Here is a 23,121-nt window from a genome sequence, read left to right as displayed (position 1 = left end):
TGCTTTGAGTGCATAGCTTACTTAAAAAAAAATTTTAAAAGGGGAGGGGAGAAAACTTCATTAGAGATTTTTCTAAGAATTTAAGCATAGCTAACTCAAATTTTTTTCTTTATTTTCTTGGTTTTAAAGGTGTCCAGACTAAAATGAGTAACATTCTTTGGATGCAACTAATTGTTTAGTTGTTACAACATAACCTGGAAGATACTCATCTCATAAATAGTGCTGCCATATTTCAGATTCATCTTTGATAGGTTCTAGCTTATCATTGCTTCTGGTTCTTAACATTTGCAACATTCATAAATGTAATACTTAACGAAACCATTTGGAAGAGGATAGCCATCTTTTGTTTCCTAATTGAAGGCATTTTTAGTTTTAGATATATAAACACCAATTAGAATGGTCACTGTAAGAGGTTTTTTGTTCCTAAAATATCTATTTCTGCAGTCATTATATACCTGCTTTCAGCATTTGTCTACTTATAACCCTCTGAAATGAATTTTAGCATACAGCATCATAAAACCTGAAGGATTCCTGTCGTGTCATTTTAGGGAAATGACATAATCCTGGTTCTTTTTGTTTGTTTGGTTTTTGTTAATATTTATTTTTGAGAGAGAGAGAGCATGAGCAGGGGAGGAACAGAGAGGGAGGGAGACACAGAATCCGAAGCAGGCTCCAGGCTCTGAGCTGTCAGCACACAGCCTGATGTGGGACTTGAACTCACAAATCCTGAGATCATGACCTGAGCTGAAGTCAGGTGCTTAACTGACTGAGCCATCCAGGCACCCCAGTCCTGATTCTTGTTACAAAATAATTGGGTGGTGGTGTTCCTTTTTAATGAGAAAATTATACTTCTTTTTTTGTTAGAGATACACTGTTCACACATGAATCTCAAATTTGAGAAAATTCATCTAGGATGTGGTCCTCTTCATACCCATAGTCTGAAATGTTACTTACCCAATAAGTTTTACCATCATAATTATTAGAATGTACAGTGCCACTGTCTGTTTGCTTTTATCCTTTGGTTTGTTTAATACTTGCAAAGCAAAGCAGGGGCACCTGGCTGGCTCAGTCAGTAGAGCATGCAACTCTTGATCTCGGGGTCACGAATTCAAGCCCCACTTGGGGCATAGCGCTTACTTATAAATAGTAATAGTATGGGGGAGGGGGGGCGTACTATGAATGAAGATGTTGCCTCCAGACTCTTTTACTTCCTTGAAAGGTTACATGCTTTTGGGGGGCAACACAATAAGAAAGCTGGGGATGCTGTTACTGACAATTTGTGCTTTTGCCTCATCCTTGTAGGCGATTCTGTTACTTGGGTTTTCTTATTATTTTAGTCTTTTTGGTATTGCTGGAAATTGAGTGATTAATTCCTAACAATGATGAAATAGGAAACTATTTCAAAATGATAGGTGGGGAATCACAAAAGATACTGTATTTAGATTATTTTAGATTTATAGAGATTTATAAAATGGATCCAATGCACCCATTCTGGTAATTATAGTGTCTGAGTTTAACGTATTTTGAAGATGATTGAATAAGCTATGAGATAGCAATGCTTACAAATAGAACTGTTCGAAAGAGAATTTCAAAAACATTATATCCAAAGGTCTTTGATAGTAAGTTGAAGGTTAAAATATATCTTTCCTAAAGAATTGTAACTCCTTGGGGCTAAGAAAAACTTTCACAAGAATTGTTGTATTCCTTCAATGTGACTTTAATGGTTACTGGAGATAGATAAAACTAAGCATGCACTCACGTATCCATAAAACTGTAGAGAGAGTATATCTTTGGTTGACCCATCAGAATTAAGAAATTTGATGAAGAATATGCTGGTACTTAGCTGAGAAACTGTTCTTTAAAACTTTATTTTTGAGAGAGAGAATGAGTGTGAGTGGGGGAGGGGCAGAGAAAGAGGAGGAAGGAGACTCTGGAGACGTCAGTGCAGAGGCTCGATCTCAGTTCTTGACCTCCTGACCTGAGCCATAATCCAGAGTTGGATGCTTAACTGACTGAGCCACCCAGGCACTCACTCCTGAGAAACTTTTGAAGCATTGTAATGAACGTAGTTGTGATGGGTCAGATTTTCAGTGTTAGGCAGTGGCTTTTGTTAGGAAATAAACAGTTTCATATTTTTTCTTTCCAGTGAATAATCTGTATGTTGTTTTCACAGTGGCATGGCAGAGAGAAACGCTAATTTTGAAGCGCTTCCTGAGGATTGGCGAGCAAGACTGAAGAGAAGGAAAATGGCTCCAAACACATAGTTTGGGGTGGGGTGGGGGTGCTTTTTTTATAGGTTGTTTTTGTTTGTTTTTTTGTGCATTCAGTTCAGAGTCTTAACCAGTTTTACTGTCGTCAGTAAACAAAATGTTATGAGGGAGAGCATATAAATTTCCTGGGCAAAAGCATAGACATACAAAGTTTTCACATTTGTGAAATGTAATTTTTCTGTTTTGCTGAAGGGTGAGGTGAGGTTGACTGAATGCTTTGACATGGCTGCCTTTATTTTCACACTGGCAAACTCAGCGTATTAGGTACATTAACCTCTGATTGGGAACATGTGGTTCATGAGTATAATACCTCAGTGGAGGACTCACAAAAAGTGAAGGATTTTCCTGTCTAGTAGAGGCTCATTTAGTTCCTAGTGTGGCTCTCTCTCATTAACTTCTACTCCAGAACAAGTGCAATTAAGAAGGCAGCTCTGTATTCTGTTTTGCTTAACTGGGATTATCGGAATCTCTGACGTCTTCTTCTAGCCTGCCACCCCTGAAGTGCTGAGGTATATTGAGGTGTTTACCTTGTGCTGACAGATGGCCACACTCTTTAGAGGATTCTCACAGATTCTAGAACTGATAGCTCAGTCATTTCACACACTAGTGGCATATTTAAATCTCAATACAGGCAGCAGCAGGTGTTCATATCTTTAATTTTGAGGACTTCCCCCCTCACATGTGTGGCAGTAAATGTAACAAGAGCCACTGTATGTATTAATGTGTCTCCATTGTCTTAACCTTGTTCCAAAATTCACCTCCCTTTTATGTGAATGTACTCTCCATAAAATTCCAGTATTTAAAAAGCAGTTTACTGTTCTGTACTTTCTCTTGTATCACAATCAGGTAAAAGTCACTTTAAACTGAAGAAAAGGCAAATTGTGTTTTAAAGCTGTTTGTATTTCTCCAGTTTCTGACCTTGTAAATTTGTATATATGCACTAATAAAGCTTTTTTTATACTTCTGATTGGTTATCCTTGTTCTTCCAAGCCTGTTATATCATGATTGTACAATCAAGACTTTGTAGTCCAGTTATACTTGTCTTTTATCAAATACAGCATAACGCATGTGTAAACACTGAAGAGAACAGCTCTCGGGGAAAAAGAGCAGCAGGATCTTGAGTCATTTGTGGGTGGGAGAGCTGTGGGGACGGTGAGAAAACAGGCTTCTAGCACCAGAAGGTACTCTGACTTAAATTTTGGAGCTTGTATACTATAATATTAGCTAACGTTTGACCTAAAATCCTGGAAATGATGTAATGTGGTTAACATTTTAAGATTGCTTTATTCCCTCTGACTATAAAAGTAACCTCTACTTTGGTTATATTCATATAAAATTAACCAAAGACAACAGTTAATAGTTTGATTTTTATTCCAGTACATTTATATGCATAGGAGTTTTACCTACTGGGTGTCCTGTATATCAGTGTGTTTTATTTACGATTAATGCAAGTGTTGGGGTGACATTTTGTATATAAACTTTTTCTTAATAATTTTACTAGAGCAAATTTCTAGAAAAGCTACCAACTAGCAAAGCTTTTAACTCCCTAGCAGTTCTCTAGACGTGTAGGAGTTGTTGCAGAGCACCAGTACGTTTGTCATTATCTTAACAGAATGGAGCACTTTCCAAAGTCAGATAATTCCATGGTCAAAATGTGTGGTTTCAGTTTTGTAATTTTTCAATTCTAGCTATGGGCTGCTGAGACTATAAGGTCAAAGAAAAGGGGAATCCGCTCCATCAGAGCAACACTTACCAGTTACCTAACCTAAGGAATGGCAAAGAAGTCTGGAATTACTCTTGAGGCCTGCTAACTGATACTGTATTCACCGGTCTAATTTTGGTGCCCCAGAAGCGGGGCTGCAACTGAAAGGAGGAATCAGTGTGAAGAGCTGGAGGCTGGCCAGTCTTCCACCTTTTCTAGGTTCCTCCCTCATACCCTGGAGGCGGGGCCTCGCTCCCCGGAAGCGTCCGGCCACCCTGCTCTCCTACTTCCGCTCCGTCGTTGCTAGGCTACCGGGGCCCTAGCAGCAGAAAGCCGCGGCAGGCGAGTGCTGCAAGCGTGTTCTCTGGGCGCTGAGCGTTTCGGCCTCTGTCCCTGCAGTGAGGTGGCCTTCCGCCTGGCTTAGGCTCCTTTGTCCGGGACGGGCCGGGGAGCGGAGGCGATCGCACCCTTCCCCTGCCTTTCTAGGAAATCTCCACGCCCCCGCCCCTATTCTTCGGGAAACTGCCCCTCACCTCCTTCTCCAGCACCAGAAAGCCCTGAACCCCTGGGTCCCGTTTTCGCGGGCCCACACTGCGGGCCCCTGACCTTTCTTCTCTACCCCGAGGCGACTCCGTCGCATCCCTCTACCCCCCACCCCCCCATTCGCAATTCTTTCACTTTCCTGTTGCGTCCTGGTGCTGGGCATCTCCCTCCTCGGAGAGGGAAGCATGGGACAAGCACGGGTCCAGGCGCCTCCGGAGGCAGAGGCTGGAAGACAAACCGCCCTCCCTAGTTCCTCAGGTGTGCCTCCGAGCCTCAGAGTGGGAACCAGTAGCCAGGTGCTTGTATGTGTGAGAAGCTGGGTTGGCAGGGAAGAGGGAGCGATGCGGCAGGGTTTCCTAAAATTCGCGTGAGAGCCGCGCAGGTGGAGGAGGGTGGGGGAGGATATCGGCAGTTTTTTTCAGTTGTCCTGTTCTGGTGTTTTAGCTTCTGTGTAATCAGCTGCCCTTTTGGAAATCGGGCGGGGGTTGTGGCTGGACGCCGGTGTCACTGACTTGTCTTCAGCATAGAATGCAGAAGTAACATGTTCCCAGCACTGGAAACAGAGGTAAAGCAGGAGGTTGGTACACTCCCCTCTCCAGGAACTCCACAGAAATCCAGTACTTCTATATCAGAAGGTATATTCTGGTGGCACCTTTTTCCGGCAGGAGATCTTGATCCCCAAGATAGAATAATTTGCATGAATGTCTTTCACTCGGTTTGTTTACGGAATCCTTGGGTATACTGTCCTTTGCAACAAACACTTCTTGTGTGCCTTTTGTTAAGAGTTCAGTATTACTTGAAAGGACTTTCGTGATTGAGATGACTTTTCCTTTCACAGTCTCTTCCTGATCCCTATGAAGACTTTATGTACCATCATCTTCAATACTATGGCTACTTTAAAGGTAATATCTCATTCTTACCTAGCATCACCTTTTCTGCCTTCATGGAGTAAATGGTTTCATTAACTGGAAGAGTTGCACTTGGATGAACTAATGGCGAATTTTTCTAGCACTATAAGGAAAGGTGAAGGGAAGTGAAAAGTACTTCCTTTCTCCATTGCTGTGCTGCTGTGTGTCACCTCTTTTGAGTGTGTATACAAGAGTCTGTCTCTCCTTGGGCCAATACCACCACCCTTTCTTAATTATACCATATGGCATTTAAATAGTCTTGATAATCTGGAAAGACATGGCCTGCATCTTGTCCACAAGTCTCTTGGCTGTTCTTACCTTTTCCATTGTATTGAATCTGTAGATCAAATTTCAGAAGAAGTGAGAATTTTCTAATACTGGTTCTGCAATCTATGAATATACTCTGTTTCCTCATCTACATAGGTGTTGTTTAATGCCTCCCAATAAAGATTTGTAAATTCGTCATGGGACTTTGTATCGTTAGGCTACCATAAATGGTATCTTTTTAAATTTTGATTCTCTTTGTTCCTAGTATCTAGAAATAAAATTAAGTTTCATTATTGATTTTATTTCTATCAACCTTGTTAAACTTTCTTATTAACTGTTTCATTTTTAAAGTGATAATTTGTGGGGCACCTGGGTGGCTCAGTTGGTTAAGTGTCCGACTTCGGCTCAGGTTACGATCTCACAGTTCGTGGGTTTGAGCCCCACATCGGGCTCTTTGCTGACAGCTTGAAGCCTGGAGCCTGTCCCTCTCTTCTGTGTCTCCCTCTCTTTCTGCCCCTCTCCTGCGTGCACTCTCTCTCTCTCAAAAATGAATAAACGTTTAAAAAATAATAATAAAGTGGTAATTTGTTGAAAACAATTTCCAGTTAGCCAGATTCAAGAGCCCTCAAGACAGAGCAGCTTTGGGCACCTTTCTCTTTCCACTGTACCATGCTGCTTCTCAAGTCTCTCCTCACTGTAAAATGGAGAAAATGATGCTTAGCTCACGTAAATTGGAATATGAAAGCTTTTTGGAAAATAGGACATGTTCATTGTAAAAGCCTGCCGTGGGTGATGGGTGGTGACAGAAGTAGTGGCGGGTTTGGTAGTGGTCGTGGTTTTGGTATTAACCTAGATGTTACAGGTGATGAACTAGCCTTCCAGCACCTTTGTTTAATTGTCTATTCATAGGTCACAGAGGTAGTTTACCAACCTCAGCTACACACCAGCATGTTTGGAAGAATAATCCTCGATACCTGTTGAGCGGCTCTTTTGGAGAAAGACAGGGTATGGTACCAGACCCTCTGCAAAAGGAGAAGCTTCTGTGTGAGTAATAATCAGTGTCTGTGAACCCCAGAATTCAGTTGCCTTGAGCAACTCCTTCAGGTATTGAGGAGAATATGGCCTAACTCGAGAGAAGCCAGAGAAGCAGCCTCGGCCACCGTTTCCTGACATCACTCAAAAATGTTCTATCTAGATCCACTTTGGAGTATAGGTTTTAAATTAAAATACTATACCTTCTGGATTATCTGTTTCTTCAAATTGTTGGAAAATTTGTTAAGACTCTTTGGTCAAGAGGAGCACATTGATTTTTACACAGATTTGATGGATGTATTTGTTAAGGCAGTTTGCATAATAGTGGTGGAAACCAGGGGACTCCTGGGTGGATCAGCCAGTTGAACCTTCCAACTTTATTTCGGGTCATGATCTCACAGTTCATGGGTTCAAGCCCCACATCAGGCTCTGTGCTGACAGCTCAGAGCCTGGAGCCTGCTTCAGATTTTCTGTCTCCCTCTCTCTCTGCCCCTCTCCCACTCATGGTCGGTCTCTCTCTCTCTCTCTCTTTCAAAAATAAACATTAGAAAAAATAAAAAAAAAAAAAAAGAATGGTGGAAACCAATTTCAGCTAGCTTAAGTAAAAAATAAGTTTTCACAAGGATTTTATAGGTTCCTTCTGGAATCTAAGGGCAGGTGTGCAGTTGAATTTCTCCCTCAATACATATGCAACCAAAAGTCAATTCACTTTTCTTTTCCCCATATCCTCCCCTGATCCCAGTTCAAGCTGCCGTCATTTCTCATTATTGAAACAGCCCCAGTACTTGGTCTCCTGAATTCTTCTCTTGTTTCATGCTAACCCCTTCCAGTCTGTTTTCCACACAGCATTATTCTTTTTTATATGCAAATCTGATTGTGCCCTTTTTCTAGTTAAAACCTGTGAATGACATGACTCAAAAGCCATAAAATACTGTGAAGAAAGCAAAATAACAAACTGAAAAAGAAAAAGTTTGCGACAAATATGTCAAAGGATTACAGTCCTTAACATAACAGGCTCTTACAAATCAATATGTAAAAGATGACCAGACAGGAAAATGGGCAAAGACAACCAAAGCAGAAAAAGACATGAGCAAGCCTTTCCTAAAAACAAATACAGTCGACAGGCTTATGGAAAGATGCTCGATTTCACGTCCGATTAAAGATACAAATCAAAATGTCAAGGTGCCGTTTTTTTAATTATGGGATTTGGGAAAAAAAGCTTTTTTTAATGACACCTAGTATATATAGGTCAGGGTATGGGGGAACACTCCTCCACTGCTGTCAGGGATGTGAACAGGTAGACTATTTTAGGAAGGCAATTTGACACTACCTGGGAAATTTAGTACAGTGCACGACCCTTGACGCAGCAATTCTGTTTTAAAATCTATGTCTGCGCACATCTCAGTGCCCTGAAGGCTCTTCCATTCTGTGTCCCAGGGCTCCTGACAGGGAGTTAGAAAGGCAGGGGTTGAGCGAAGGAGACTCATCTGGGTGGGATGGCTTAGGAGCCAGCTGATTGCCCCACACCCTTCAGTTTCCTCCTGCCCCATTTAACTGACACTCAAGATAACATTCATAAGAAATGATTGCCAGGCTCAATAGAATAAAAAACATGAATGCAAAATCAGCTGGTAGAGGCAACAGTGTGAATGAGGTTTAGAGTGTGATTGATAATAGGATGTGCCCAGGAACCTGTGGGTGGACTTATAGAAGTCTCCTCCTACGATAAGTTCATCTCAGCCTTACTGCTTCTGTCCACTTTGTTCACAGTAAGGGGTAGTCCTCACAGGACAATGCAGCTGTAAATGCATGATCCTTATAGTAAATTGAGAATCTCAGTGGTATTAAGGAAAAAGGATCTTTAGAGCAACCAGACTCCAGACTTTTTTTCCTGTTTTGATCGTTGAAGTAAAGATCTTTCTGCATCATCTTTGTAGCAAAGTATTTTTATGCTGTTGGTTTTTTAACCAGAAAAGAACAAAGAGAAAAAGGAATGGGTTACAATACAATCTGCTTATTTAAAAAAAGAAGAAAAAATAATAGAGAAGGGCACCTAGGTGGCTCAGTCAGTTACAGTTAAGTGGTCCAACTTTGGCTCAGGTCATGATCTCATGGCTCGTGAATTGGTGCCCTACATCGGGCTCTATGCTGACAGCTTAGAGCCTGGAGCCTGCTTTGGATTCTGTGTCTCTCTCTCTGCCCCTCCCTCACTCATTCTCTGTCTGTCTCTCTCTTTCACTCTCTCTCTCTCTCAAAAATAAATAAGCATTAAAGAAAGTAAATGAATAAAACAAAAGAAAAGGAATATATGTGTAAAGTTGCAAATTCAAATGGCAGAAAAAAAGGAAAACTAAAAGCCCTCCGTGCCCTACTCCTGATAAAGCCATTATTGTCTTAATTCTTTTCATATATCCTCATGTATCTGTGTGTTCTTGTCTTTTTAATTACTCACAGGGGATACTATACACAATACTATAATACTATAACTTTGATATTTTTTTTCCATTTAATAATACACCTTACAGAGGTTTTTCAAATGAGCACACACACAATTTTTTACCTCTTTTTTTTTTTAACGTTTATTCATTTTTTGAGAGACAGAAAGAGAGCATGAGTGAAAGAGGGGCAGAGAGAGAGGGAAACACAGAATTCCAAGCAGGTTCCAGGCTCTGAGCTGTCAGCACAGAGCCTGACATGGGGTTTGAACTCACAAACCACGACCTGAGCCAAAGTTGGACGCTTAACCGACTGAGCCACTCAGGCACCCCTACCTCATCTTTTTTAAGGGCACCTACAGTATTCCACCTGATTAATATGTCATAATTATTTTAACTTCCCTTTTGATGTTTTCGTTGTTTCCACATTTTTGTTATTTGAACATTGCTTCAGTAAGCGTCTTAGTATGTGTAGTTTTTTTCTTTTTAAGTTTATTTATTTATTTTGAGAGAGAGAGCGAGCAGGGGAGGGGCAGAGAGAGAAGGAAAGAGAGAGAATCCCAAGCAGGCTCTGCACCATCAGCACGGAGCCCGACATGGGGCTTGAACCTACGAGGCATGAGTTCATGACCTGAGCCAAACCAAAAGTTGGGCATTTAACCGACTGAGCCACCCAGGCGTCCCTGTATGTGTATCTTGATGAATTTTTGTGAGAAAATCTGTAAAGTAAATTCTTAGCAGTGGGATTGCTGGATCAATGGTTCTGTATTTTAAATGTTACTAGATAAACTGCCAAACTGCTTTCCAGAAAGTTTGTACTGATTTGCCCACTTGCCAGCAGGTTCTGAGAGTACCTGTTTACTTAACACCTGTGCCAGAATGAATGTGAAAACACATAAATGCTTTTTGTGTCTGTTAGGTAAAAAAGTGGTATTTCCTTGTCATAGTGGTTTACATTTCTTGATGTAACGCTGAGCAGCTTTACCATCTTTCCAAATGTTTATGATCCCCCCTCCCCTCATTAAACTAGGGAAAAAATTAAGAGACAGAAAAAACAGGGCCCTGAAATTAAAAAGAAAAAATTTTAGAGAAAGAAAAGAAAAAAAGAAGGAAAAATGGGGCCCTAAATGGGGGTGGAGGATGGAAAGGGATAGGGAAAGAGGGAAGAAAAAAGAAAGTCACAGATCCCTAGGACAAACCATGCCTCCTTCTTCCTCTTTCTAGGGCCCACCTGTATGTCTTCACCTGTGCATAGACAGATAGAAGCTGTGAGCAGAGGTATTCCATGTCCTTCCAGACCCGAAAACTCATGCTGCTGCTTTACAGAAATACGTCTTCACTCCCTGCTCTCCCCTCCAGATCTGGCACTCACCACACCCAGGGGCTTTTGGCCTTTCCTTCCCCCTCTCCTTGCCTTTCTTTGCCTTCTTCCTCTCATTTCTCTTCTTTTTCTCCGTCCTGGGAGCCTCTTTTCCTCCTTTCTTTCTCATTCTTTTTCCCAAGAGCTCATCTTTCTCTCCTGCCCCTGCTCTCTCCTCTTCGTTAGTTTCTGTGTCCTCCCAACCATTGTATTTTGAATTTGAAAGTTAATTTGTAGATTATTTCTACAAATTAGTTAATAGTTATTAGTGTTGTTAATAAAGTCTTACGTACTTTTCTCTAAAACGCTAACGGATGAAATGCAGTTTCCTCTTTTGCCTCTCTAAGCAAAAATAATATGACATAATTTGATTTAAAAAACAAAAAAGTTTCTTCTAACTTACTCTAAACCTTTACATTTAAATATTTAATAGACTGTGTAGAATTTTAATAATGTAGAATTTTAACTTTGCATAATGTCAATGCTGTCGTCTTGGACTAGATCTCCTTCTTGAAGGAGACACCTGTCTTAGGATTGTGCACCTGTGCTCATATTTTAATACAGTGCTTCAAGTTACTTGGTTGTCACAGTTGAGCTGTAAAGTCCCCAAGAAGAAAAGGAAAGCTGTTCACTCATTCCCTTTCTCTCTGCAGATTCTCTTATGCTTAGTTCACCACTTCTTAAGAGCAGGCAGCTTCTTCATGATGAATTTGGTGAAGTCAGCCCATGTCTTCGAGAACCCCGAGATCTCTTTACCTTCTTCTCTAGCAGTGGGCCTCTGCAGGCTCCGAGGTGGCCAATAGAATGTGAGGTCATCAAGGAAAACCTTCATCATATTGGTAATGTGACTTCTGTGTCGCGGTGCTGTCCTGACAGACATTATTATGAGAACCTATTAAGTCCAGCATACTGAAGTACAAGGCAGGACAGATTCAACATCTGTTAGCTCATCCTGAAATGATTAAGCCCTGGGAAACTGATATACACTGGTCAAAGTAAAAATTACACTAATGTGTAAGCTCAAATGCTTCAGGGTTTATTGGAATGGAGGGATACCTTTCTAGAGGCCGAAATATATCAGTACTTACATCTGCCTCAGTATTAATATGCTTGAGTTTTAGGAATTGTATTTTTTTTTGACTCAAAATCACATGATGTAACATTTTTTTTTTTTTACTTTTTTTAACTATTAGAATTTATTTATTAAATGTTTTATATGTTATCTTTAGATATTTTCTATTATGATCTTTTCATTTGTTTATTTTATTTCATTTTATTATTATTATTTTTTAATTTACATCCAAGTTAGTTAGCATATAGTACAACAATGATTTCAGGAGTAGATTCCTTAGTGCCCCTTACCCATTTAGCCCATCCCTCCTCCCAGAATCCCTCCAGTGACCTTCTGTTTGTTCTCCATATTTAAGAGTCTCTTAGGTTTTTGTGCCCCTCCCTGTTGTTGTATTATTTTTGTTTCCCTTCCCTTATGTTCATCTGTTTTGTCTCTTAAAGTCCTCATATGAGTGAAGTCATAATGATATTTGTCTTTCTCTGACTAATTTCACGTAGCATAATACCCTCCAGTTCCATCCTCATAGTTGCAAATGGCAAGATTTCATTCTTTTTGATTGCCGAGGAATATTCCATTGTATATATATACCACATCTTCTTTATCCATTCGTCCATTGATGGACATTTGGGCTCTTTCCATACTTTGGCTATTGTTGATAGTGCTGCTATAAACATGGGGGTGCATGTGCCCCTTTGAAACAGCGTACCTGTATCCCTTGGATAAATACCTAGTAGTGCAATTGCTGGGTCGTAGAGTAGTTCTATTTTTAATTTTTTGAGGAACCTCCATACTGTTTTCCAGAGTGGCTCCACCAGCTTGCATTCCCACCAGCAGTGCAAAAGAGATCCTCTTTCTCCGCACCCTCGCCAACATCTGTTGTTGCCTGAGTTGTTCATGTTAGCCTTCTGACAGGTGTGAGGTGATATCTCATTGTGGTTTGATTTGTATTTCCCTGATGATGAATGATGTTGAGCATTTTGTCTTGTGTCAGTTGGCTATCTGGATGTCTTCCTTGGAGAAGTGTCTATTCATGTGTTTTGTCCATTTCTTCACTGGATTCTTTGTTTTTTGGGTGTTGAGTTTGATAAGTTCTTTACAGATTTTGGATACTAACCCTTTATCTGATAGGTCATTTGCAAATATCTTCTCCCATTCCATCGGTTGCCTTTTATTTTTGCTGATTGTTTCTTTCGCTGTGCAGAAGCTTTTTTATTTTGATGAGGTCCCAATAGTTCATTTTTGCTTTTGTTTCCCTTGCCTCTGGAGACATGTTGAGTAAGAAGTTGCTGAGGCCGAGGTCAAAGAGGTTTTTGCCTGCTTTCTCCTCAAGGATTTTGATGGCTTCCTGTCTTACATTGAGGTCTTTCATCCATTTTGAGTTTATTTTTGTGTGTGGTGTAAGAAAGTGGTCCAGGTTCATTCTTGTGCATGTCACTGTCCAGTTTTCCCAGCACCACTTGCTGAAGAGACTGTCTTTATTCCATCAGATATTCTTCCCTGCTTTGTCAAAGATTAGTTGGCCATACGTTTGTGGGTCCATTTCTGGGTTCTCTATTCCGTTCCATTGATCTGAGTGTCTGTTTTTGTGCCATAGGAGTTGTATTTTTACTAGCCTTGGTATAGCAGATGAACACTATACATACCAGAACATAGTTTTTACTGTTGTTCTGTTGTTGTTGTTGTTGTTGTTGTTAGATTTTTTTTGTTGGTTTTTTTTTAAGTAGGCTTAAACCCACTGTGCAGCCCAGTGCGGGGTTTGAACTCACGATCCTGAAGATCAAGACCTGAGTTGAGATCAAGAGTCAGACAGACACTTAGCTGAACGAGCCACACAAGCGCTCCAGTTTTGGCTGTTTTGGTTTTTTTTAGAGAGAAAGAGAGGTAGGGTGCAAGTGAGAGAGGGACAGAGAGACAGAGAATCCCAGGAGGCGCAGAGAAAGAGAGGGAGAGAGAGAAAAAGAAGCAGGGCTCATGCTCGCCTGAAGCAGGGCTTGTGCTCACACGAAGTGGGACTAGAGCTCACCTGATGTGGGAATCAAACTCATGAACCCCGAGATCGTGACCTGAGCCAAAAGTCAGATGTGTGACCATTAAGCCACACAGGTGTCCCAGTTTTGACTGTTTTTAATTGCATTTTGAGTTTATTGGAGTGTTTTTGTGGAAATGGTGGAGACTAGTTTTGTGAGATTGCTGGTCATACGTTTGAGCTCTTGGTGCAGATACAATCTTCAGCATTCATTATGTGAGGGTTTCAGAAGTGGGTTGCATTGAAGTGGAGACTTTTCTAATGGCTGGGATGCCTACGTCTATCAAACATTATGTCTCTGCTTTAGACTGCTAGATAAACAACTGGATGTTTCTTATTCTCACACTTCCCTCTTATAATATTCATTCAATATATATTTAATAAGCATCGGCCATCTGCTAAGTGCAGTGCTTGGTGTTACAGATATAATGATAAACAAATGGAGACACCGAGAGTTCACATACTGGTGGGGTTGTTGAAGATACAACCAGGCAATTGCTTAGAGTTTAGTCCCTCTGGGAACGCTTAACACCAGCCTGGAAGATTAGGGAGGGTTTCCCAGAGGAGATGACACATATACTGAGATCTGAAGGATGATAAGTTGCAAGTAATCCACCTGAGAAGGTCAAAGAAAATATTCTAGTTAGAGGACATAGAGGAAGAGCATGGCATGTTTGAGCAACCATGGAGCATTGAGCATGAAAGACAGGAGATAAAGCTGAAAATAGAGGGAACTTCTCAGTGTCTTAACTGGGCACAGGATTCTGCTCTTAAGGTGTTTGGAAATGGAGGGTGAATTTTGAGTTCGTATAATAGCTGAGAAGTCCTAAGATCAATTTTTAGATAAAAGTCTAAGTTGATGTGGCTGAACAATAGGATTTTGCTTTTCTCTGTATAAAATAAGCAGAGAAAATTCCTGTGAGGATTTTGGATGCAGTTCCAAGAGGGGGAAAAGGTGGGAAACTGGAATTAAATAACCACGTTATTGCAGTGGTAATCCACAAAAGCACTAGATTTTTATTTATTTTTTTAAGTACTATGCCCAACGTGGAGCTTGAATCCAGAATCCCAAGATCAAGAGTTGCACCCCAGCACTAGATATTTTAAAAGGCAATTCTTTTTAATTTCAAGGAAATTTGATAACAAGCACCTTATTGTTTAAACCAAATTGACACCCTCATCATTTCCCATCTCTTTAAAGATAAGAAATTAGCATTGTTTTTTTAAATTTTTTTTAATGTTTTATTTTATTTTTGAAAGAGAGACAGAGCACAAGTGGGGGAGGGGTACAGAGAAAGGGAGACACAGAATCTGAAGCAGGCTCCATCAGCAAGAGCCTTACTCAGGGCTCAAACTCACGAACCGTGAAATCATGGCCCTGAGCTGAAGTCAGACACTCAACTGACTGAGCCACCCAAGTGGCCCAAGCATTGTTTTTTAATGAGTTGCATCTTTATTATTTATTTTGTCTTTATTTTTTTATATTTAGTCAGTCAGAAGATAATATTAGAAGCAGTAAAGAACTGCAGGGTTTTTTTTTCATGTTTATTTTTGAGAGAGCATGCATGTGAGTTGAGGAAGGGCAGAGAGAGAGAGGAAGACAGAGGATCTGAAGGAGGTTCTGTGCTGTCAACCCAGAGCCCAGTGTGGGGCTTGAAATCATGAACCCTGAGATCATGACCTGAGCCAAAGTCAGATGCTTAACTGACTGAGCCACCCAGGTTCCCTAAGAACAGAAGTTTTAAGCACAGATTTTGGAGTGATTCCAATGAGGTTCTAGGCCCAGATCTGCCACTTACTAGCTGTATGACCTTGAGCTCATTTTTTTTTTTTCATTCAAATTTATTTAAACTGAAAAAAAAAAAAAAAACTGGTTACCCATTTCTCCTGTCTACCTCTGGCAACCACCAATGAGCTTATTTCTTTGGTTTTGTTGTTTGTTTTGTTTTTTAAATCCAATATGTAAGAGAGATCACACAGTATTTGTCTTTCTCTGTCTGACTTATTTCACTTACCACAATGTCCTCAAGGTCTGTACATGTTGCAAATGACAAGATTTCATTCCTTTTTTATGGATGAATAATATGTCATTGTGTATTTGTACCACAATTTCTTTGTCCATTCATTCATCAATGAACACTTAGGTTATTTCCATATCTTGGCTATTATAAATAATGCTGCAGTGAACATGGGGGTGCCCTTATGTTTTTGAGTTAGTATTTTCATTTTCTTTGGATAAATACCCAGAAGTAGAATTGCTGGATCATATGGTAGTTTTATTTTACAATTTTTTTTAAGTTTTTTTTTTTTTTAAGACAGCGAGAGAGAGCACAAGGAAGAACAAGTGGGGCGGGGGGCAGAGACTGAGGGAGAGAGAGAATCCCAAGCAGGTCCCGCATTGCCAGTGCAGAGCCCTACACAGGGCTCAAACTCAAGAACCATGAGATCATGACCTGAGTCAAAATCAAGAGTCAGATGCTTAACCGACTGAGCCACCCCTATTTTATAATTTTTTTGAGGAACTTCCATACCATTTTCCATAGTGGCTGTACCAATTTACATGCCCTGCCAACAATAGGGTTCTCTTTGCTCCACATCCTCACTAACATTTGTTATTTCTAGTCTTTTTGATGATAGCCATTCTAACTGGTATGAGGTGATTTTCATTGTAGTTTTGATTTGCATTTCCCTAATGATTATGATGTAGAGCATTTTTTCATGGCTCTGTTGGCCATCTGTATGTCTTCTTTGGAAAAATGTCTATTCAGATCCTCTGCCCATTTTTTAATTGGAATGCTTATTTGTTTGCTATGAAGGTGTATGAATCCTTTATATATTTTGGATAGTAGCCTTTTATCAGATATATTATTTGCAAATATTTTTTCCCATTCACTGGATTGCCTTTTCATTTTGTTAATGATTTCCTTTGCTGCACAGAAACTTTTTAATTTGATGCAGTCCCACTTGTTTATTTTTGCTTTTGCTGCTTTTGCTTTTAGTGTCAGATTTAAAAAATAATCACTAAGGGGCACCTGGCTGGCTCAGTCAGTAGAGCAAGTGACTCTTGATCTTAGGGTTGTGAGTTCAACCCCACATTGGGCATGGGGCCTACCTAAAAAACATCATCACCAAGACCAATGCCCAGCAGCTTACTGCCTATGTTTTCTTCTAGGAGTTTTATGGTTTCAGGTCTTAAATTCAAGTCTTTAATCCATTTTGAGTTTAATTTTTTGTATGGTGTCAGACAGTGTTCCAGTTTCATTCTTTTGCATGTGACTGTCCAGTTTTCCCAACACCCTTTATTGAAGAGACTGTCCTTCCTCATCATATATTCTTGGCTCCTTTGTCATCAATTAATGGACCATGTATATGTGGATTTACTTCTGGGCTGTCTATTCTGTTCCATTGATATATGTGTCTGATTTTATGCTAATACCATACTGTTTTAACTACTGTAGCTTTATAATATAGTTTGAAATCAGGGAGCATGAAGTCTCTATCTAGCTTTGTTCTTCTCTCAAGATTGCTCTGGCTACTCAGGGTCTTTATGGTTCCATAGAACTTTTAGGATTCTTTGGTCTATTTCTGTGAAAAAATGCCATTAGAATTTTTATAGTGACTGCATTGAATCTGTATATTGATTTGGGTAGTATGGACATTTAAAAATATTCTTCAAATACGTGAGCATGAATATCTTCTAATGTATTTGTGTCTTCTATTTCTTTCATTAATGTCTTATAGTTTTGAATATACAGGTCTTTCACCTCCTTAGTTAAATTTATTCCTAGGTATTTTATTCTTTTTGATACAGTTGTAAATGGGATTGTTTTCTTAATTTCTTTCTGATAGTTCATTACTAGTGTATAAACATGCAACATGTTTTTGTATTGATTGTAGTGATTTTGTATTCTGTATATTTACTGAATTTATTTATTAGTTCTAGCAGTTTTTTGATGAAGCTTTTACTATTTGGGGGAGTTTTTGAGAGAGAGAGAGGGGCATATGAAGAGGGAGAGAGAGAATCTTAAGCAGGCTCCACACCCAGCACAGAGCTCAACGCAGGGCTCAGTCTCACGACCCTGGGATCATGACCTGAACCAAAATCAAGAGTGGGACGCTTAACCAACTAAGCCACCCAGGTGCCCCTTTAGTGTTTTTTATGTACAGTATCATGTCATCTGCAAATAGTAACAGTTTGACAGTTTTACTTTCCTTTCCAATTTGGATGCCTTTTATTTATTTATTTTTCCTTGCCTGATTACTTCAGCAAGAACTTTCAGTACTATGTTGAGGAAAAATGACGAGTCAGCATCTTTGCCTTTGCCTGATCTTAGAAGAAAGGCTTTCAACTTTTCACATTTGAGTATGGTTTTAGCTGTGGACTTGTCATATATGGCCTTTATTATGTTGAGGCTCCCTCTATACCCACTGTGTTGAGTTTTTATCATAAATGGATGTTGAATTTAGCCAAATGGTTTTTCTGCATCCGCCAAGATGATTGATGATTGTTATCCTTCATTTTGTTAATGTGGTGTATCACATTATCTAATTTGCTGATGTTGAACCATCCTTGCATCCCTGGAATAAATCCCACTTGATCAATGTATATGATCCTTTTAACGTATTATTGAATTTCATTTGTGTCTTTATATGCTGTTGGCTTTCATCAATGGCTACTGTAGTTAAAATGATACTGAGAGTTGCCCAAGTCACATACGAGAAATCTTTTAGAATTGAGTGTTACTGAAAAAGCTTTGTTTCTTCTGAAATAGTTGATATACTTGTTCCTCTATGGTAATATAAATTATGTAGCTGATCATATTTTCCTGCCTTTAAAAAGAACTTTTGGGCACCTGGCTGGCTTAGTCAGTAGAGTACATGACTCTTGGTCTCAGTGTTGTAAATTTGAGCCCCGTGTTGGGTGTAGAGATTACTTAAAAATACAATCTTAAAAATAATTGCCAAAGAGAAAGAAGCTCAGGGCCAAATTTTGAAGAGTTGTTAGAGCAACTATAGATCAACTATATTGACCTTTCTGGCTTATTTTTAAGTCTTCTATTTAAAGTTTATATTTTGGGGCGCCTGGGTGGCTCAGTTGGTTAAGTAGCCAAGTTTGGCTCAGGTCATGATCTCACAGACTGTGAGTTCGAGCCCCGCGTTAGGCTCTGTGCTGACAGCTCAGAGCCTGGAGCCTGTTTCAGATTCTGTGTCTCCCTCTTTCTGACCCTCCCTCGTTCATGCTCTGTCTCTCTCTGTATCAAAAATAAATAAACGTTAAAAAAAAAATTTTTTTTTAAAAAGTTTATATTTTTGTTGTATATACTTTTTGTTAAAAATCTCCTCATAATCTTTATGGAAAGAAGCAAGACATAATTTACAAACAAACTGGAGACTTACTATGAGAATTTGGTTTGATTCAACCAGACTAACCACATGAATAATAATTATTATATATAATTTTACATTAGTTCTGGATAAAATACCTTTTATGTTGCTTCTTATTTTGTACATTTTTAATGTTTTCTTTCAGAGTGGGTTCCACCTCAACCAGAATATTTCTATCAACCTACAGGAAATGAAAAGTTACCAGAAATTGTAGGAGAAGAAAAAGGCACAGTTGTCTTTCAATTAGATTCAGGTATTGTTATTACACTGAACAGTCAGTGATAATCATGACAATATTGTAATAAACATATTTTCTATAATAACAGTTATTTTTAACAAACTATAGTTTAGTGATAAATAAACTGTCCTTCCAGACCAGCCTGAATAGGAGCCGTGATATTAATGGCTAATCAGATTTAAAATTTCAGTTGTTTTTTGGGGCACCTGGGTGGCTCAGTAGGTTGAGCGACTGACTTCGGCTCAGGTCATGATCTCACGATTTGTGAGTTTGAGCCCTGCATCGGGGGCTGTGCTGACAGCTCGGAGCCTGGAGCCTGCTTCAGATTCTGTGTCTCCCTCTCTCTCTGCCCCTCCCCACTCATGCTCTGTGTCAGAAATAAACATTAAAAAAAATATTAAAAATAAATAAATAATAAAATAAAATTTCAGTTGTTTTTTAAAATGACAGTACCTTTTTCTTAATAGTTCTAAGCCCATTTTAGAGGTTCTTCTGTATTGGGGAGCCTGGGTGGCTTAGTCGGTTGAGCTTCCGACTTCGGCTCAGGTCATGACCTCACAGTCTATGAGTTTAAGCCCCACGTAGGGCTCTGTGCTGACAGCTTGGAGCCTGGAGCCTGCTTCTGATTATGTGTCTTCCTCTTTCTCTGCCCCTCCCCCACTCATGCTCTGTCTTTTTCTGTCTCAGAAATAAATAAACATTAAAAAATAAATTTAAAGGTTCTCCTGTGTCACTCCACTTCCTAGAAATCAGATATTGGATATTCGGGGGAACTTGCTCTTCTTTTCTCCATCTCTGTGTTCTAGTGAGTTCTTTGTAGTATGTGCATATAACTCTCATTTACCGTGTGGTTTAATTGATTTCCATTAATTTGCAGCCTTCCTATAGGTAGAATCCATCTCTCTCTTTTAATGTTTATTTTATTTCGAGAGAGAGAAAGAGAGCGCAATTGCAAGCAAGGGAAGGGCAGAGAGGGAGAGAGAGAATCCCAAGCAAGCTGTACACTCAGCACGGTGCCTGACACGGGAATCAATCCCACAACCATGAGGTCATGACCTGAGCTAAAATCAAGAGTCGGACACTTAACCAACTGAACCACCCAGGGGCTCCTAGAAAATATTTTTAGGGGCACCTGGCTCAGTTGGTTAAGCATCTGACTGTTGATCTCAGCACAGGTCTTGGTCTTGGGATCGTGAGTTCACACCCTGTGTTGGACTCCTTGCTGGGCATGGAGCCTACTTAAGAAAGAAAAAAAAGAATGAAATTTGGGAAATATACAAATACTCAGAAATTAAATCGCATATATATATATTTTTTAACATTTGTTTATTTTTGATAGAGAGAGACAGAGTGTGAGCGGGGGAGGGGCAGAGAAAGATGGAGACACAGAATCTGAAGCAGGCTCCAGGCTCTGAGCTATCAGCACAGAGCCCCATGTGGGGCTCGTACTCATGGACTGCGAGATCATGACCTGAGCCGAAGTCAGATGCTCAACTGACTGAGCCACCCAGGTGCCCCTAAGCAGCACATTTCTAAGTAACCCATGAATTAAAGAAATCATAAGAGATGAATATTTTGAGCTGAGTAAAAATAAAACAACATATCAAAATTTATGGGATGCAGTTAAAGTACTGCAAGGTAAACCTATGGCTTCAAATGCCTATATTTGAAAGGAAGAAAGAGCTCCAATTAATTACCTAAGCTTTCATATTAATAAATTTGAATAATAAGCACAAACTAAGTCCAAAGCAACCAGAAGGAACGATATAATAAAGATAAGGATGGAAATCAGTGAAACAGAAAATAGGAAAATAATGTGGAAAATCAAACCAAAAGTTGGTTCTTTGGAAACCTCAACAAAACTGACAAAACTTTAGCTAGACCAACCATGAAAAAAGAGGAAGGAAACACACACAAAAAAAGAATTACAAGTTACAACTTATTGCCAAAAAATTAAACAACATAGATGAATAGGAAAAATTGTTAGACACAACTGACTCAGGAAGAAATTTTAAAAATCTGAATAGATGAAAACAAAGAAATTGAGTTAGTAATTAAAAATCTTTGTGCAAAGAAATTCCTTGCCCAGATGGCTTGACAGGGTTTGTTTGAATTATATCAAACATTTAAAGGTGAAATAGTACTAGTCCTTCATCAGCTCTGAAAACAGTAACAGGAGGAAACATTTCTAACTATTTGTGAAGCCAATATTCAAAGTTAGACAAAGACATCACAGAAAAGCCGTATTCCTTAAGAATATAAATGCAATGTTTTGATGATTTTTTTTTCTATCCAGGTTCATAACCATGGAGACTTAGATAATAAGTATTTTAAAAATGAGGACCTCTAAAAAAAATAAGTAAATAAAAATAAATAAGTAAAATCAGGATCCCTAATAATCATCTTTAGGGCAGAAATGTTTCCTTGCTGATGGAAGCTAAGGACATTTTACTCTTTTCGTTGTCAGTGCAATGATTGCAGGTTGCCTTCAAAATCTTGATAATTCACTGTGGCTCCTAACGTTCTAGAATCATAGAGGTGGAAGGCACACCGTGTTCTCTCCTTCCCTCTCCACCTTCCTTCCACAATACTGGGCTCCACTATGTGTATCAGTAGCAAACATTTATTAAGCAGTTACTATGCACTGCTATTTTTTCTGCATGCAGTCTTAAAAATCTCTTATCTTGTAAATGAGAGATGAGGTAAAATCAGGAAAAGAAGAGGTAAAGAAAAAGATTTTTAAATAAAGAAAATAATCTATTGCTTAAAAAAAAAAGAATATAAATGCAAAAATCCTCAATCAAATATCAGTAAACCAATTCCAACAGCATATTAAAGGATTATACAGCATGACCAGGGAGGATTTGTTCCAGGAATGCAAGGATGGTTCAGGCTAAAAACCATACACCAATGTGGCACACCACATTAGAACAAAGGGAAGAACACGATCCTCTCAAGTGATGCAGAAAAAGCATACGAACATTCAAAAAACTAGGAATAGAAGAAAATTCCTCTGCTTGAAAAAGGTTATGGAAAGGATGAATCAACTTCACACTCACTAAAATAGCTATAATAAAGGCAATAACAGGTGATGGGTAGGATGTGAAGCAGGTGGTAATAGAAACATTTAAGACAGAAAGGACATAAGGGCACCTGGCTAGTTCAGTTGGTAAAGCATGCTAGATCATGCGACTCTTGATCTCAGGGTTATGAATTCAAGCCCACATTAGGGGTAGAGTTTACTTAAAAAAAGAAAAAAAAGGAGATATAATGTTCAAGAGCAATGAGTCAAGAAAAGTTAATAGGAACCCTCCCAAGGATGAGGAATTAAGTTTTAAATTCATAATCTCAGAATGTGAAGTTAGTCATAGGGAGGGACATGGCAAGCTAGAGAAGCTTTCAATAAGGGCATCCTTCGTCATCACCAAAAATCATCTGATGCTTATTGTATATATATGTACCAGAGTTAATTAGAAGTTGTTTTTTTTTTAATTTATTTATTTTGAGAGAGAGGTAGACCACGAGCAGGGGAGGGGCAGAGAGAGAGGAAGAGAGAATTGCAAGCAGGTTCTGCACTGCCAGCATGGAGCTCAATGTGGGGCTCAAACCCACGAATCATGAGATCATGACCTGAGCCGAAGTCAGACGCTTAACCGACTGAGTCACCCAGGTGCCCCTAGAACTTTTTAAAAGGGGTTCTCTGAGATTGGGAAATGTTGTATTCAAGAAATAGCAAGAAAAATATTCTCACAATTTGAAAATCAGTATTTGCTATACAGTAATGATCAGAAAGGAAATCAATTTTATTGGAGGAGGAATATGTACCAAGTTTAGTTAGTAGAAATAGAATGTGTTAAGTCAATGAAATCAGGGTAGGCTTCTA

At 39.3% G+C, this 23,121-nt stretch overlaps 2 protein-coding genes across 10 annotated transcripts in view; both read left to right on the top strand.

The window, feature by feature from the left end:
• FNBP4 (formin binding protein 4) overlaps positions 1 to 3,237 on the top strand; it is a 44,547-nt gene extending 41,310 nt beyond the window's left edge. For all 3 annotated transcript variants that reach the window (XM_042957713.1, XM_042957712.1, XM_042957714.1), the window contains exon 17: positions 2,174 to 3,237. In XM_042957713.1, coding sequence (XP_042813647.1) covers positions 2,174 to 2,264 — 91 coding nt within the window. In that variant the 3' untranslated portion in view covers positions 2,265 to 3,237. The remainder of the gene's footprint in view (positions 1 to 2,173) is intronic.
• A 1,061-nt stretch (positions 3,238 to 4,298) lies between these two features.
• AGBL2 (AGBL carboxypeptidase 2) overlaps positions 4,299 to 23,121 on the top strand; it is a 45,738-nt gene continuing 26,915 nt past the window's right edge. For 4 of the 7 annotated variants that reach the window (XM_042958996.1, XM_042958995.1, XM_007082166.3 and 1 more), the window contains exons 1-7: positions 4,299 to 4,773; positions 4,960 to 5,092; positions 5,354 to 5,417; positions 6,600 to 6,734; positions 10,382 to 10,435; positions 11,171 to 11,356; positions 19,146 to 19,253. In XM_042958996.1, coding sequence (XP_042814930.1) covers positions 5,057 to 5,092; positions 5,354 to 5,417; positions 6,600 to 6,734; positions 10,382 to 10,435; positions 11,171 to 11,356; positions 19,146 to 19,253 — 583 coding nt within the window. In that variant the 5' untranslated portion in view covers positions 4,299 to 4,773; positions 4,960 to 5,056. Of the gene's footprint in view, positions 4,812 to 4,959; positions 5,093 to 5,353; positions 5,418 to 6,599; positions 6,735 to 10,381; positions 10,436 to 11,170; positions 11,357 to 19,145; positions 19,254 to 23,121 lie in introns of all 7 variants that reach the window. The other 3 variants (XM_007082167.3, XM_042958994.1, XM_007082168.3) reach the window with 3 other exon arrangements.

The sequence above is a fragment of the Panthera tigris genome, chromosome D1 (assembly GCF_018350195.1).
Source record: "Panthera tigris isolate Pti1 chromosome D1, P.tigris_Pti1_mat1.1, whole genome shotgun sequence".
NCBI classification, from domain to species: Eukaryota; Metazoa; Chordata; class Mammalia; order Carnivora; family Felidae; genus Panthera; species Panthera tigris.
The sequence above is the reverse complement of the archived record's forward strand: the minus strand, read 5'-3'. Positions and strand labels throughout refer to the sequence as shown.